This window comes from Heloderma suspectum, chromosome 12, assembly GCF_057233095.1.
Source record: "Heloderma suspectum isolate Gila_16-S chromosome 12, 16-S_ref, whole genome shotgun sequence".
Classification (NCBI taxonomy): domain Eukaryota; kingdom Metazoa; phylum Chordata; class Lepidosauria; order Squamata; family Helodermatidae; genus Heloderma; species Heloderma suspectum.
The window spans coordinates 37,636,453-37,652,375 of NC_139469.1; the positions used below are offsets into that span (position 1 = coordinate 37,636,453).

At 48.4% G+C, this 15,923-nt stretch overlaps 2 protein-coding genes across 3 annotated transcripts; one reads left to right on the top strand and one right to left on the bottom strand.

The window, feature by feature from the left end:
• Window positions 1-1,580: 1,580 nt before the first annotated feature.
• LOC146336856 (uncharacterized) lies at window positions 1,581-5,102 on the bottom strand. The gene is made up of 2 exons (XM_084819170.1): window positions 4,492-5,102; window positions 1,581-2,525 (listed from the first exon to the last, which is right to left on the bottom strand). The coding sequence occupies exons 1-2, from the start codon at window positions 4,928-4,930 to the stop codon at window positions 2,413-2,415; spliced, it is 552 nt and encodes a 183-aa protein (XP_084675296.1). The 5' UTR covers window positions 4,931-5,102; the 3' UTR covers window positions 1,581-2,412.
• Window positions 5,103-5,264: 162 nt separating this feature from the next.
• Window positions 5,265-15,694, top strand: UBE2I (ubiquitin conjugating enzyme E2 I). 2 transcript variants are annotated; one of them, XM_084819167.1, is made up of 7 exons: window positions 5,265-5,316; window positions 5,845-5,925; window positions 6,875-6,958; window positions 7,662-7,734; window positions 8,641-8,750; window positions 9,824-9,903; window positions 15,522-15,694. In XM_084819167.1, exons 2-7 carry the CDS (start codon window positions 5,860-5,862, stop codon window positions 15,622-15,624), a joined length of 516 nt encoding a protein of 171 aa, XP_084675293.1. In that variant the 5' UTR covers window positions 5,265-5,316; window positions 5,845-5,859; the 3' UTR covers window positions 15,625-15,694. The 2 variants fall into 2 exon arrangements, with proteins under 2 accessions (XP_084675293.1, XP_084675294.1); XM_084819168.1 differs by lacking the exon at window positions 15,522-15,694 and adding an exon at window positions 12,765-13,397.
• The last annotated feature ends 229 nt before the right edge of the window (window positions 15,695-15,923 follow it).

Here is a 15,923-nt window from a genome sequence, read left to right on the forward strand (position 1 = left end):
TCCTGGGCTCCAAGATCACCGCAGACGGTGACTGTAGCCATGAAATTAAAAGACGCTTGCTCCTTGGGAGGAAAGCTATGGCAAACCTAGACAGCATAGTAAGAAGCAGGGACATCACCTTGCCGACAAAGGTCCGTCTAGTCAAAGCTATGGTTTTCCCAGTGGTAATGTATGGCTGTGAGAGCTGGACTATAAGGAAGGCTGAGCGCCGAAGAATTGATGCTTTCGAACTGTGGTGCTGGAGAAGACTCTTACGAGTCCCCTGGACTGCAAGGAGGTCAAATCAGTCCATCCTAAAGGAAATCAACCCTGAGTGCTCATTGGAAGGACAGATACTGAAGCTGAAGCTCCAATATTTTGGCCACCTAATGCGAAGAGAAAACTCTCTGGAAAAGACCCTGATGCTGGGAAAGACTGAAGGCAAAAGGAGAAGGGGACGGCAGAGGATGAGATGGCTAGATAGCATCACGGATGCAATGAATATGAACTTGAGCACGCTCCGGGAGAGAGTGCAGGACAGGAAGGCCTGGCGTGCTATGGTCCATGGGGTCACGAAGAGTCGGACACGACTGAACGACTGAACAACAACAACAACGAGGGCACTTCTCCTCCCACGGGGCCATGGAGGTTACTCTCTGCCTCCCAGTGAACTGCCGCTCCCTCTAGAGGACACCTTTCGCACAAGGAGGCTGAATGCAGGAAGGGACACCCAGGCAGTGCCCTGGGATTGCTGCTGTGCTGTTGACACTCAGGATGTGCCACTCCTTGTGCCCCCGCAGAAGGGAGGGAAGCATGTGGCCCTCAGATCAATATCTGCAACTCCGTTATCTCTCACCATTGGCTGTGCTGGCTGGGGCTGATGGGAGTTGCTGTTCAGCAACATCTGGAGGGCCATATGACCCCCATCCCTGCCCTACAGTCAAATATCTTTTCATAGAAGGTCGGTGGAATAACTGTCTGCGAAGGGGGGATGGTACTCATTACAAGAGCAGGGATTTGCCCATGTCTTCGTGGAGAGAGAGCTCCTTTCCCACTGGCAGAGGTGCCGTCTAGAAGTGTCCTGAATTGTCAGCCCCCATCCCACTCCTCCCGGAGTGTCAGTTCTTGCCTCTGTGCCTGCAGTTCCCTGAGGAATGCAGAGCCGTCCTCCTCCTCTGGCTGATCCCTCCCGTGACACTTAGGGGGAGGGCCAGCCACTGAGCAGGCTCCTCTTCCACTCCCCCTGCCCTGCCCTGCCCCGCCCTACCTAGCAGGGCCCCACGGGAGCCTGCTTGATACCTGTGCTTAGAGTATTGTGTTTCTCTTTATTGTTTGTCGTATCTTCCTGCCTCCAACATGCCTAGACAGAGCTGTGAGGCCTTCCGACAGTGGAGAGGTTGTTAAGGAGGTGGAAGGGTCTCAAGGGAGTTTCATGCAGCAGACACCCGGGCCAGCCATGTTCACTGTGGCGTGCTGATGTGCCACCGGTGCACTGGGCTCTAGCACAACAGGCCTGGTATCTTCATGAGCTCTAGGGGCTCCCCCACCACCTTGGAACTTGGCCTAAAGAACCACACGTTTGAGACCAGAACAGTGCCGCAGACAACAGCACCTACCCATGCTTGTTTATGTTTGTTACATTTATATTCTGCTTTCCCCTGCCCAAGGAGCCCAAGGTGGTGTACATGATCCTCTTCCTCTCCATTTTATCCTCAGAACAACCCTGTGAGGTAGGCTAGGCTGAGTCAGTGACTGCCCAAAGTGAGCTTCATGGCCAAGAGGAGACTTGCACCTGGGTCTCCGCAGTCCCAGCCCAACACTCTACCCACTACAACACACTGGCACTCGGCTAGATGCCTTCCCACTGATGTGGGATCAGTGGGAAGGCATCTAGCCGCCTCCGAGGGCACTCCCTCTCAGGGTTTCCAGATCCTCTGCTTCCCCGTCTTGAAGCAGGAGCAGGACTGGCTCCTTAACACTCGTCTGAGCGGAGATCCCACCTACCAATGGAAACACGAGCCGGTGGTCTCCTGTGGCAACCAGATCCTCCCAAGCCCTTGAGGTGAGCTCTGCTTCTCTCTCCCTGCCCCCAGGCGGCTCCAGTAGTATTACATCAAGGTGATGGTCTCAGGCCAGTTCTGTTGCCAGAGAAAGCACCTCACGACACGAGCAGTGGGCACGGAATGGGATTCAGTCCCTTCTTGGTGACTGATGTGCATCAGCCAGTGGCTGGGAGTCAGGCCTCTATTTTGCTGTGTAAACCTACAAGGCCCACTGGATGACCTTAGGGCCCAGCTGCTGTGGGGCCTTCGCTCTGAACCTGGCTGTGGGCTCCTCAACCTATTTCTTGGGCCCTGGGCAATTCCTATGTAGAGACCTACTTAGAAAGCTTTAATAAGATGGTCTGCTTGACCTTCTTGACCATACCCACCTTTAAACTGTCTCTGTCAGGATAGGATGAGCCACTGCAAGCTTCTGTCCCAGAGGTTCTCCTCCTTCCTCTCCTGGGCTAGGAAATCCTCGATAAGCCAGCATACCATCTGTGCCTAAGCAGAGGAGGCCTAGCTTAGTTTTAGGGAGCTGTTCCTATAGTTCAGTATGATGCTTGAAGCATTCCAGCATGCTGTGGCTCTTTCCCTACTTGGGGACTGGGGAGGGGGAAAGAGTGAACAGTTGTCAGCTCCTGGAAGCCAGACTACATGAACTGGTCAGAAATTGGTTGAATAGCAGTGTTATTGCCTGGAATAAGTGGCTCTTACCCTTTAGAGAGAGAGCGCGTGGGGTGTGTCTGTGTGTGCGCAGTGGAATCAGTACAGGTAGGTGAGCTTTGGGGTGTGATGATGGCATGGCAGCTGTGTCTAGGGGCCAAGTGGAGAATTTTTTCCCTTCAGCTTGGTTTCTCTCATCATCCTTGAGAATCCCCCCCCCAAGGAAAATCCCAGGAAAAAGAATAGTCAAGTTCAGCTTGAACTCCAAGTCCTGTTCTGAATTTTTATCCACAAAGTAAGAATCTTGAGGCAGTGATTCAGTGTATGTTATCTAGGATCACCTCTACCACCAGCCCCAAGGCCCAGTTCAGCAGACACAGAGGTGGCCATCAGCTACTGCTGGAGCTTTAGAACCAGGCAGAGAGAAGCACCATCCAGGGGTATGAGAGTGCATAGATCATCTGCACCAGGAGAACCGTAAGTTTCCAAGGTAGGGAGAAGGGGGGTGATTTCTTGGACCAGATGCAGGAGTATCATTACTGTGGTCACTGCTGGAGGAAGCCTTATTCCTGTGAAGAAGCTGTTTGATGAGCTGACAGGATTAAAGGCTTGTGGGCTGCTGGCCATCGATGTGAGATGCTCTCCTTTCTCTCCTGCAGCCCTCTTAAGCAGTATATCTCTGACCACGAGTCCTTGGCTGAAGTGAGTGCATCCATACAGTTGGGGCTATCATGAATATTGGACATCCCAACTTCCACTTTTGTTTCACCTTTGTGTTTCTCCAGCTGGAGGTGTGTGTGAGGGCAGTGGGAAAGGATGGGCAGCTCCTGTCCTCCCTCGAGAGAAAATGGGTGAATCCATCCTGGGAAGGGACAGCATCTAAAATGGGCAGGATCTCCTTCCCTATTAGGGGAGCAATCCAGGTGATTATGATGTTTCTACCTCCTTGGGCAGGAGCATTCTGACACAGCTAACCTTAGTCCTATGGAGGAGATTTAATCTGGAATACTTTTGAACCCAGTATAATTTTTATCCACTTCCTGGACCTTCCTTTGAATTAGTTTTTAAGGCTGTTGTGTAACTGGAATATCTTTCACAACTGCATATTTGATGGTGAAGAAGCACAGAGCCTGAAGGCTACTTTTCCTGCTGCAACTAGAAGCTGGATTTGAAACAAGCCCTGAAGTTGTTATTTTGACAATATTTTGATCCTGCTTAGGGCTGGGTTTAAGGTTTTGGGAAGAATCCATCCTTGTGTACATTCACTTACACCAGCTCTCTCCAACTTGGTGCCATCTGGATGTTTTTAACAACCCCTAGCATTTCTGACTGCTGGCTGGGGCTGATGAAATTTGGAAGTCCAAAACAGCTGAAGGGCACCAGGCTGGGAAAGTCTGACTGGCATGAAACTGGGTGCCTTGGATAGCCCTAAGAGGTTTGTGGCAATTGTCTTGAAAAATGAGATTTTACAGGACTGCCTGGGTTTATCATTCATTTTCTCTGTTCTTGCAGTGCGGTACAAAAGTTGACTAACTTTCCCCCAGAACGTAATGGAAGCTAGAACCTAAAAGAAAGCAGTTTCCACTCCAGTGGGGCCTTAATAAGCAGGAAAGCTAGGACGTAGATGTAGCCGGACGTTCACCCGGCTAGAACGTTCTGGGACTTAGAGCTGAGGGGGAAGCGTTCTGGACCCCTGCATAAAAGGGTAATTCGCGGCCCGCGGCAGCTGCGTCCAAGACGGCTTCGCCGCCCCGGACCAGCGCGTCTGTTCCCCGAGCAAGAGGCGCGTCTGGCTATTTCGAACCTCGTTTTCCGAAGCCTAGAGAGCACAACCGGAAAGTCGGCGGCTCCCGGTCGCGCTGGCTGTCCGCCGTTCCTGCGGGCCGAGTGCCGGCTGCGCGGGCGCTGGGCGCGGTCCTCCGAAGGCGCTGCAGGGCGGCGCCCGGAACAGGAGCGGTGTCGCGGCTGGTAGGCCGGGGGCCCTTCGGGGCCCCGCGGCTGCGCTTCCGCAGCAGGGCGCCGCTGGGGCGCGAGCCAAGGCGGGCCCCTCCGCGCCCAGAGCCGAGCCGAGGCGAGGGCCGGGCGGAGGGCTTGCGGCCTTGTGACTGGCCGGCCCAGAAGCCGTTTCCTGGGTCAGCCAGCTGACCATGCCTCTGAGCAGGCGCAGAGCGCGCCCCTCCCGGCCTACGTGTGGGCAGGGCTTCCGGCCGGCCCTCCAATGAGGGGCGGCCATTGGACTCCATCCGGGTCTTCAAGACGTTTCCCGACCGGTTTCCATGGTGACTAGTCCCCCTCTGGTGTCCGCCCGATGCTGCTGATTGGCGGCGATCCCGCTCCACCCGGATTGGCGAGAGGCGTGGCTTCAGGGAGTCCCGCGCAGCGTCGGCCCGTTCTGGGCTCCACGGGCGGGCAGTGGCGCCGAGGCACGCACTGCGCAGGCGCCTTCAGGCAGACGGATCGCGGCGAGGGACAGATCGTTCCGACACGCTCCGCTTCCTGCGAGGGAAAGTCCGGGCTTGAGACAAAAGGGGGGAGGCGAGCGGGGAACATCCGGGTCATTCGCCGCCGCCGCCATCCAGGACACGCGCGACTGCTGAGGAGGCCGCCGCCGCCGCCGCCGCCGCACACGGTGAGGCCTTGGCGGCTCGCCTCACGCCGGCAAGGGCCGAGGCGCCCGCGCCGCCGCCGCCGCCGCCGCCGCCCGGCTCGGCTGTCAAGGTCGGGCGCGACGGCGCCGGGCCGCCCCTAGCCGGCCGCGGCCCCCGGGCGCCTCAGCCGCGGGCGCCAGGCCGGCTGCGGCTCCCAGGCCGCGGCGCTGGCGCCGTGCCGCTGGCGGGCGCCCGACGCGCGGGCCCGCCCCGCCTCTGCCGGCGGCCCGGCAGCGGCCTCGGAGCGCGCCCGCAGCCGCTCTGCAGCCTGGCCGAGCTGACGCGCGCGCGGGCGGGCGGGCGGGCGGGCGGGGCGGCCTCGCCGCGGGCCCGGCGGCCGGCGCCTCCCGCCCCTTCGCAGCGTGGCTCGCGCGACGCCTCCGCCTCGGCGGGGCTGGCGGCGGAGAGGCCTGCGGCGCGGCGCGGGGCGGGGCGGGCGCCCGGCGCGCCCCTCCCGCGGGCAGCGGGGGAGCTTTCTCTGCCCTGATGGGCGGCCGTTTGTGTTGCAGAAGGGCCCCCCGAGGATGTCTGGCATCGCGCTCAGCAGACTTGCGCAGGAGAGGAAAGCCTGGAGGAAGGACCACCCCTTTGTGAGTAGAGCAGCGCCTCTTCCCAGGGGGAGCGGCTGCCTTTGTGCCTCTTGGCCTCCCTAAATATGGAGGCGGATTGGAGCGCAGCTCCCGTAGGCCGTTTGTGCCTGCAGAAGACTAGCCAAGCGGGGAAGGCTCGTTTTCTTTGTAATACCTGAGAACAAAGGAAGGACGGAAGGAAGGAAGGGTACACGCAACACTGATGTTCTGACCGTCACAGTATCGGGGCTGTGATGATGCAAAGTGCGTGATTTGATTCTGTATTGGTAAAAGAGGTCATTTCTGTTAATGGATTCGGAATCTGCATTCTTGTGAAGCAAAAATCACAAAATAAGAAGTTCCTTACTGGATCCGATGAAGGGCCAGCACCCTTTTGAAGAATTTCAGCAAACAGCAGACACTAGGTAGAAGCAACCGTGGTCAACTTTCTGCCTATCCGTATTCTGTCCCAAAGAATCTGATATTTTCAGAAAGATGATCAGTGAACTGTTACATTTAAGTGCAACTGACTTCTTAATCCTCCTCCTGCTCTTCTGCTTTGAAATGAGGCTGTAGTCATAAACACATTTACTACAGTCTGAGCCTCATTGAGACTCCTGAGTAAGCATGTTATTGATCAGATGGGCAGAAAGTACAGCTCTGGATGCTTTGGACTTCAGCTCCCAGCATTTCTGACCATTGGCTGTGCTGTCAAGGGCTTCTGGGAGCTGAAGTCCCAAACATTTGAAGATCGACCTTTTCCTCCACCCTTGTTGCAGATGACAGCATAATATAAGCGTATTGTTTAATTCTATATTATGATTCTTGTAGTTAGTTTATGTAGTGGTCACTGTTGTATATTAGAACATAAAGCTCTTCTGTGACTCACTTTTGCTAGTAGACACTCTCTCTTCCTGTGTGTTGATGTGATATCTGGCATCTTGTTCAGCTAATATTTCAATCGTTTTAGGGCTTTGTAGCAGTACCAACAAAAAATCCAGATGGCACAATGAACCTCATGAATTGGGAATGTGCTATTCCAGGGAAGAAAGGGGTAAGGTTTTGGATGCTTACTTTCTTCAATGTTATTGTTCCTGGTAGGCTATGATTTGTGTTAGATCTCTCCTATGTGTAGAATATGCTACTATATCCAAATGTTTTTATCTATACATGATGATAAAGTGACAGATGCCTGGATTGCTTAGGTATTCACATCATTTCCTGAAAGCATAACATAGAAATAATTAATCTAGATGCACAAATTAAGTTCTTTAGTCTATAAATGGAAGTAGACCTTTTGGTGGCTGTTCTGGAGCTGTTTGCCCCTGGTCCCCTCCTTCAAGAAAACGTCCCCAGAAGACAGTGTGAAGATGCTTTTTGGTATTCTTGCTGTAGTTCTGCTGCTCTTAATGAGAACGTTTGCATTAGCAAGACCAAAGCTAGGTTATTATTAATAGAATAGGCAAACAGGCTTGCACAGAAGGAAAGGCAGCATGCCCTCAAAAGAAACGGAAACAGACACACATTAAAGTAGCATCGGAGTCAGTCAAGGCAGTATTTTAACCCGATGTAATTTTAAAGTGAATTTGGAATTCTTTGCTGCTATATATAATAGACACATATACAATAGCCTCAATTGCATGCCTGTTACACTTTTCTCTGGAGAATAAGCAGGCCTAGGCTGCTCAGCCCTTGAAGATAATAGCACTGACATATTTCTTCCCCTGTGTGTTCTCTCCCCTGTGCTTTTCTTACAGACACCATGGGAAGGGGGATTATTTAAATTACGGATGCTTTTCAAGGATGATTATCCCTCCTCGCCCCCCAAATGTAAGTCTAGTGAGATTAAACGCTTCCAGACAAAGGTTGCTTAATGACAGTGTGCATAGCAACAGAATTATTTTCCATGTATTGAGAAATCTATTCCATTCATAAGTTGAGGCCACCATGCCTCGAATAGTGACCAGATCTAGCTTTTGGAGAAGTGTGCTGTCAGCAGAGGTCACTATACAAGATCTCTCCCTTCCTGTTCCTGCCTCCACAGAATTCTTTACTAGGAATCCCCAGAACATGAGAGAATTATTGCCCTGAAGCTCTGGAGTTCTTCTTCCTTGCTTCATTTTGTATTGTGCAAATGGCTGACAGCATACTTTCAAAGCCTATTTTCGTGGATTTTTTAAAATTGGTCAAGTTGGATGTATTCTTTTAGAAGTTGTCAGGTTCAGATCCTGGGATCCTTGTGTTTTGAAGAGTTGCATAGAAGTTGTCTTTTGCTTTTCAGGCCCAGCTGTAGTAAAACATATGCCTTTAAGCTAATCATCTGACAGGCCTTTGGTAACCTTAACCCTCTCTTTTGCTTTAACCGACTATGAAATATTTTAACCAATAACTGAAATATTTCACCTGAAATATGTCTTCCTTTTGCTCTCTCCACCCCTTTTAAAGGAGGCATTTGCTGTGTGTGTGTGTGTGTGCTGTATGGGTGTGTCTTTCTCCCAAACAGCATTTCTTCAGAAAGCTAGTTGCTGCTGCTCTTCAATTTAGGAAGCGCAGTGCATTGCTTGCAGAATCCAAGCAGGGTATTGCAAGTACATTTATTCAGAATCCATTTCATTCCCTAAAGAATTCAGAATACAAAAAAGTAACAGCAAAGCAAATGTATGAATGAGATTTATTCATTGATATTATTGAGCCCAAATCACTGATGTTATTGAGCCTAAATCTCCTCTTTTGCAGGCAAATTTGAGCCACCCTTATTCCATCCAAATGTGTACCCTTCAGGCACAGTGTGTCTGTCCATCCTAGAAGAGGATAAGGACTGGAGGCCTGCAATCACAATTAAACAGGTATGTGTTTGTGTGACATAAAGTGCTCTACAATGCTTGATCTTGTAAAGAACCCTGTGGGCTAGGTGAGGCTTGGATAGTTACTAGCCTGGGTGGATGGGTTTAAGTCACCTGACAATTGAGCCTTTTTCTTGCCAATTTGTCGCTCATTAAAATAATAGGTAGCTGCCTTATACCAGGTCAGACTATTTGTCTAACTAACCTGGTATTAGCTAGTGATGGTTTTCCAGGATTTCGGGCACAGAGGTCTTTCTGCCTGATTCTTTTAATTGGGAGATTGAACCTGGGATAAATATGTGCCCTACCAATTGTAAATTTATAGGTTGTGAGCAAGTGTGCATACTTAGTCGCTATGTAGCAGTTAAAACACACAGAATCATAGAATAGTAGGGTTGGAAGGGGCCTGCAAGGCCATTGAGTCCAACCCCCTGCTCAACACATCTGGTTGCAATTCAGAAGTTACATCCTATTGCAGCTTTGGTCTTCCTTACATGTGTATGATTAGTATTACTGTTAATTTTTTATGTTTCCCACCGCAAAAAGCAGCCTTTGAAGCAACACACGCACAATTCAGAAATCTATGATTAATATAACGGGGAGAAAAACAAAACAATAATCAGTACAATAATACAGATACAAGTAAATACCATAAAAACATAATCTGAAAACAGTATAATATGAAAAGTGTTCATCCACCAATACACAAAAACTGTCTCCGCTCACAGCCTAGAAAAGCAGCCCAGAACAGCTGAGCCATAATCAATGTCCAGACAAGTATGGGAAAATGAGTATGTCTGCCTGGCATCAAAAAGAGGACAGTATCGGGCCAGATGAGCTTCCTTGGGGAGAGCATTCCATCAACACGGGGCTATCACAGGAAATATGTAGAGAGCAAAATAGAAACTCAGCTTCCCACAACATATAAATTCTGTAGAGCAAAAAAGCAAATGGGCTATATGATCAGAGGTTTTGGATTATATCCCTGGGTAATATGAGGGATGTTGTATTACCCAGGGATATAAAACTCTGCCCATGTGCTTCATAGTAATACTTCTTTTTTTCTGTACTCATAGATCTTGTTAGGAATTCAAGAACTCCTAAATGAACCAAATATTCAAGACCCAGCTCAAGCAGAGGCTTACACAATCTACTGGTGAGTAGCCTGTTAAACTTGGGTCTTTTTGTGACTTTTTTCCCTAGGAAAAGTAGCTCTGCATATTGAAAGCAGCTTCATCTATTCTTGTACCAAAGGTTCTAGAGAATGAAGAGCTGATATGATAGCTATCTTCAAATATTTGAAGGGCCTTCACAGAGATGATGGAGCAAATTTGTGTAAGAGTTGAACCAGTGGGTTCAAATGATGAGGAAGAGTTTTTTGACTAAACATTGGGAAGAACTTTCTCATGGTATGAACTGTTTGACTGCATCAAAATGGTTGGCTGTTCTTCAGTTGAGGTTTTTAAGCAGAAACTAGAAGTAGCCTGCCTATCGCGGATTCTGTAGTAGCAGCCTTCCTGCATTAGATGACCTTTGACCTCCATTCCAACTCTGACATTGCAGCTGCTGTGTGGTGCTTCCTCTCAAAAGATAGTCTTGAACATCCAAACCTCTTTTCCTGCTAGTCATTTGAGTGAATCATAATATTAGTTTAGGGTCAAACTAGAGATGACAAATGTACATTTTTAAAATGCAAATGGCAGTCACTGACCTAGGGGGCAGGGGGTGCTGATAGCTTATCAGGCCTTCGAAGCTATTGGCCTTGAGAGGAAAGATCCTGCTGGCACCACGGAAGCTTTCCTCTCAATGCAAAATAGCAGCTTTGGAGGAGTAATTTTTGCAGCAGGGAAGGAAGGGGTCAAACCCCTCCATTTAATTAATTACATTTCTAAACGCCCAATAGCCAAAGCTCTCCGGGTAGTTTACAAATATTAAAAACACAATATTGTAGATAATATAAAAACAATTTACATACAAACATATAAACACACACATCAATAAGAAAACCCACGACCCAATTAAAAACCATGCTGTCAAATGCCTGAGAGCAAAGGAAGGTTTTAAGCTGGTGCTGAAAATATGACCATATTGGCACCAGATGGACCTCACTGGGGAGATAGTTCCATAATTGGGTGCAACCACTGAGAAGGCCCTCTCCTTTGTCATCTTCTGAGCTGCCCTCAGAGGAGGTCCTCAGGTGATGAGCACAATTATGGGTAGGTTCATGCCAGGAGAGGCACTCCATCATTAAGCTCCTGAGCCCTGTAGGTCAAAATCAGCACCTTGAAGCAGGCTGCCTGTTGAAGTGGGACAGAATCAGTGTTACGTGTTCGGACCTTCTGGCCCCCATTATCGATCTGGCCACCACATTTTGCACAAGCTGCAGCTTCTGAATCGTCTTCAAAGCCAGTCCCACATAGAGTGCATTGGAATAATTTAACTTGGAGGTTGCCAGAGCATGGAAGTCTGAAGCCAGGTTATCCCTGTCCAGGTAGGGGCATAGCTGGGACACCAATCAAAGTTCGCAGAAGGCATTCCGTGCCACTGAGCCCACCTGAGCCTCAAGTGGCAAAGATGGCTCCAAGAGAACCCCGAAGTTGTGAACCTGCTCCTTCAGGGGGAGTGCAACCCCATCCAGAACAGGTCGAGCACCCTCCATCCGTTAAGAAGAACCATCCCGTAACAGCATCTCTGGCATGTCTGGATTGAGCTTCAGTTTATTAGCTCTCATCCAGTCCATTGTCGCAGCCAGGCACTGATTTCGCGCATCTCTAGCTTCACCTGATGAAGATGAAAAGGAGAAATAGAGCTGCATGCCATCAGCATACTGAAGACAACGCACTCCAAAACTCTGGATAATCCCACTCAACAGTTTCTTGTAGTTGTTAAATAGCATGGGGCACAAAACTGACTCCTACAGAGCTGCCCATCAAAATAGGAGTGAAACATCTGCAGTGCAGACCCCCTCCTAACTCTTGACAATTGCCCCAGCTGCAATCCCAGTCATCATCAATCCCATCTGCTGCAGCTGCTTGTTTGCACTTTAAGAAATGTGCATATTAATTGCAAAGACACATGTAACATTTCATCTAATTTGGCCTTTAGTTTTCAAAATGCACCACATACGCCCTCTTTATATTGCAGATAGGAGTGGGGGCATGAAACAGAGCGAAGAGGTGCTGTGTCAGTTTGTGAAGGAAGCGATGTGACCTAGGGACTTCCTACTTCCCAGTTGCTTGACCACTATGTTGCACTTGCTCTAAGAACACACGGCTCCTTCACAAATAATATTGGCCCCCTCCCAAGTTTGCTGGGCATTCCTGGATTTCTGAATTACTTTTAAAAATTTAGGGCTTGCAGTTGTTCGTGAACTAGCTTGAAATGTTGCTATACTTTATTTTGTAAACTCTTAGGATGTTGCTTTGAGCAGAGTTTACTATGGAAAAGTCACACAAATTGGGAATGTGATTTATTATTACTGGTAAAAGTTGGACGTTTGCTTTCTTCCAAGCAAAGATCTATTTACTTCAGCACAAATTCCTTTAAAAAGAATAGATGCCAGGACTTAAGGGAGTATCTTCTAAGGCTTCCATGGAGAAGGGGGTGGAGTGTATGCAGTTTCAGTGGTTGGAAAAAGAATGTTTTTTTGTCTTCATAGTTCTGGTTTCTCCCTCTGGGGGCCTCCAATTCCTTTCCTCCCCTTGCCCCATCAGTTTTCAGTGGAGCAACTGGGTCTAATCTAATGTTGTTGGCTTGGTTTCTGATAACCATTGTGCAGATGCCCCTAAAACTTTCTTAGCCATGTTCTAGGTATGGAACGGTGGGTCTGCTGATGCTTGTGGATGGGAATGGGCACCCTATGGCCCTTCAGCAGGACAGCAACTGGTGGGAGTTCCTTTTAAATACAAGTGTTCTATGTGTCATTTGATTTTCTCAAGCTCCATGCTATGGACTACCTGATCTTTTGCACTCTGATCTTTGGATATGAAGTCACCTTTCTTTTTAAATTTTATTTAGCCAAAACAGAGTGGAATACGAAAAGAGGGTTCGAGCACAAGCCAAGAAGTTTGCACCATCATAAGCTCCTATCATCCAGCATCTTTAAAGGAAGGGATTAATTGGCAAGAACTTGTTTACAAAACTTTTGCAAATCTAATGTCGCTATGTACAATTAATAGTCACTTAGGGGAGGGGGTTGTATGTGTGCCATTTTCCATATTCGCCACTTGTATACAGTTCTAAATTTGCTGAATTGCCCCCAGTTTTTTCATACAGGGTCTCTTCCTTCAGTCTTTTGTATTTTTGATTGTTATGTAAAACTTGCTTTTATTTTAATATTGATGTCAGTATTTCAACTGCTGTAAAACTATAAACTTTTATACTTCTATAAATTCACTAGTATCTCTAGTTTCTTTGCTGTCTGATGCAGGCATGCATTAAGCTGTTTAGAAGTATATTTTGCCTCTACTTGGCTGTAAGAAAAAAAAATGCCCTCCACCCTTTTCTTTTCTACCAATAAGAAATTAGGTTGTTGTTGCTTAAAAGCCTCAGATCCAAAGCCAGCCAGCATCTTGATTCTGCGTCACTTCCTTTGTGTTTATGGCGTTTTGTCTGTGTTGCTGTTTAGAGTAAATAAACTGTTTCTATAAAGCTTCTTGTCTTGCTTTTTCCCATACTCAACTGTCATGCCAGTTTGATAGAAGCCCCTCTAGGGAGCATATTAAGTCCAGGGAGTAGGAGTGAGATCGCTGTATGAAATTCTGAGGAGCCATCGCCAATTGGCTGGCTGGACCAATCGTCTCTTTTAATACAAGCCAATTACTTGAGTAGCGGCCCATAGCTTTGCATGCAGAAGGTCCCAGCTTCAATCGCTGCCTCACATAGTATGGCTATAGTATGAAAAGACCTTTCTGCCTGGAGTGCTGCTGTCAGTCACAGCAGTCAACATTAGCTATATCAGAAATGGGTGCACTGCATGTTTTTCATACATCTCTGACGGAGAGCAAAATGTCACCAAGTTGCACTGGAAAAATTCTGGAAAGTCTGAACCTTCTGCTGGGCTGTTAGAAGCAGAAAAAATGATTGGAACATTTTAAGTAGGTAATAATACTGACTCCACTGGAGAAGGAAATGGCAACCCACTCCAGTATTCTTGCCAAGAAAACCCCATGGAACTTTCTTGGGCTCCAAGATCACCGCAGACGGTGACTGTAGCCATGAAATTAAAAGACGCTTGCTCCTTGGGAGGAAAGCTATGGCAAACCTAGACAGCATAGTAAGAAGCAGAGACATCACCTTGCCGACAAAGGTCCGTCTGATCAAAGCTATGGTTTTCCCAGGAGTAATGTATGGCTGTGAGAGCTGGACTATATGGAAGGCTGAGCGCCGAAGAATTGATGCTTTCGAACTGTGGTGCTGGAGAAGACTCTTACGAGTCCCCTGGACTGCAAGGAGGTCCAATCAGTCCATCCTAAAGGAAATCAACCCTGACTGCTCTTTGGAAGGACAGATACTGAAGCTGAAGCTCCAATATTTTGGCCACCTAATGCGAAGAGAAAACTCCCTGGAAAAGACCCTGATGCTGGGAAAGACTGAAGGCAAAAGGAGAAGGGGACGGCAGAGGATGAGATGGCTAGATAGCACCACGGATGCAATGAATATGAACTTGAGCACGCTCCGGGAGAGAGCGGAGGTCAGGAAGGCCTGGCGTGCTATGGTCCATGGGGTCACGAAGAGTCAGACACGACTGAACAACAACAACAGCTTTTGTATGCTAAGCATTCTTAAAAGGCACTCAGAATAGCCTGCATGGTGGTTGGTTCATTTAGTCTCACAACACAGCTGTGAGAGTGACGGACCCCATCTGCAAAGGGTATAGAAATATTGCTAATAATAATAAAGGTCACAAGCATCCTGGCCCCGCTGTGCCTGCACCATGGTAGCTGCATTTATTAAACTCTTTTTACTTTTTTATAAACACATGTATTGGTAGCAGTTAGTGTTGTGTATATTTGTGCTATTTTAGGAAGCATGGTATACTACTTTTTGAATAAATTCAAATTTTATTCAAACATCAGGAAGTTGTAAATGCCTCATGGAGAGGAAGCAATTCCAGCTTCTTTAAAAGAAGACGTAATTTGACAGCTCCCAAAGAAAGCTAGCCTGGACTTAAAACATTAACCATACGCTAGTGACTAATGTTCCCTTCCTGGGCAAGATGTGAGAGTTGGTAGCCAGCCAACTCCAATCACCTGTGGATGAAACTAGCTAAATTTATATCAGGCTTCAGGCCTAGTTTTGGGGACAGAGACTGCCTTTGTTGCTTTAAGGGGGAGTGTGGGCCTTTTGATTCTCTTGGACCTCTTAGCTTTCATTACCATGCTAGCACTGCACAGCCTGTGTCCCGAGTTGGGTGTGGGGAGCACTCCTCAGCCGTTGTCCCCACCTCAGATCGCCATTTCCCAATAGTACTGCTGGGGGATGACTGCTGAACCCTTAGGGCAGTCATGCGTTGCAGTTCTATTTTTTTCGCCCATTATTTTGTATTTGTTACAATCATATTCAGCCTTTCTGCTGTCATGCAACTCAAGGTTCCCTGGGTGGCCTCCCCTCCTAGCACTGACCAGATCCAGACCTGCTTAGCTTCAGCAAGGTGGCTGCCTCACGTGCCGTCAGAGCAAATGCTGCTCAGCATCTGGTGATCAACTGGAGATTTGGTCTCGGGTGTCACCTTTATATAGAGAATATCCCACTATTGTGTTTTTCATCTGACAGGTATGTGCTGGACACAGGTAATAGAATGGATGAAGGCAGTCAATCCAGACAAGATGGAGGTACTGTTGTGTTGGTTCATGGAACTGGGTGGTGTTCAGCCTGATCTAGATGGGGTTGCACATTGCCCTAAAGGATCAGGCTTGTAGGCTGGAGGCACTTATTTCTCCGATATTCTCATTAGAAGCTTAAGGGACCTCTGTTGCTCAAACCACCTTCTATCAGCTTGGATTGATACACTGCGCAGGAGGTTGCAGTGCTCTGGTAACCTCTGGTTTAGACTACTGCAACCCCACAGACAATGCTTTGTCCTTAAAGTGTTCAGAAACTGCAGTTGATGCAGAATAGGCCTGCACTGAGACTGGGTGTTTTGACCCCATTACACCTGTGTTTTGTGGCTGTCCT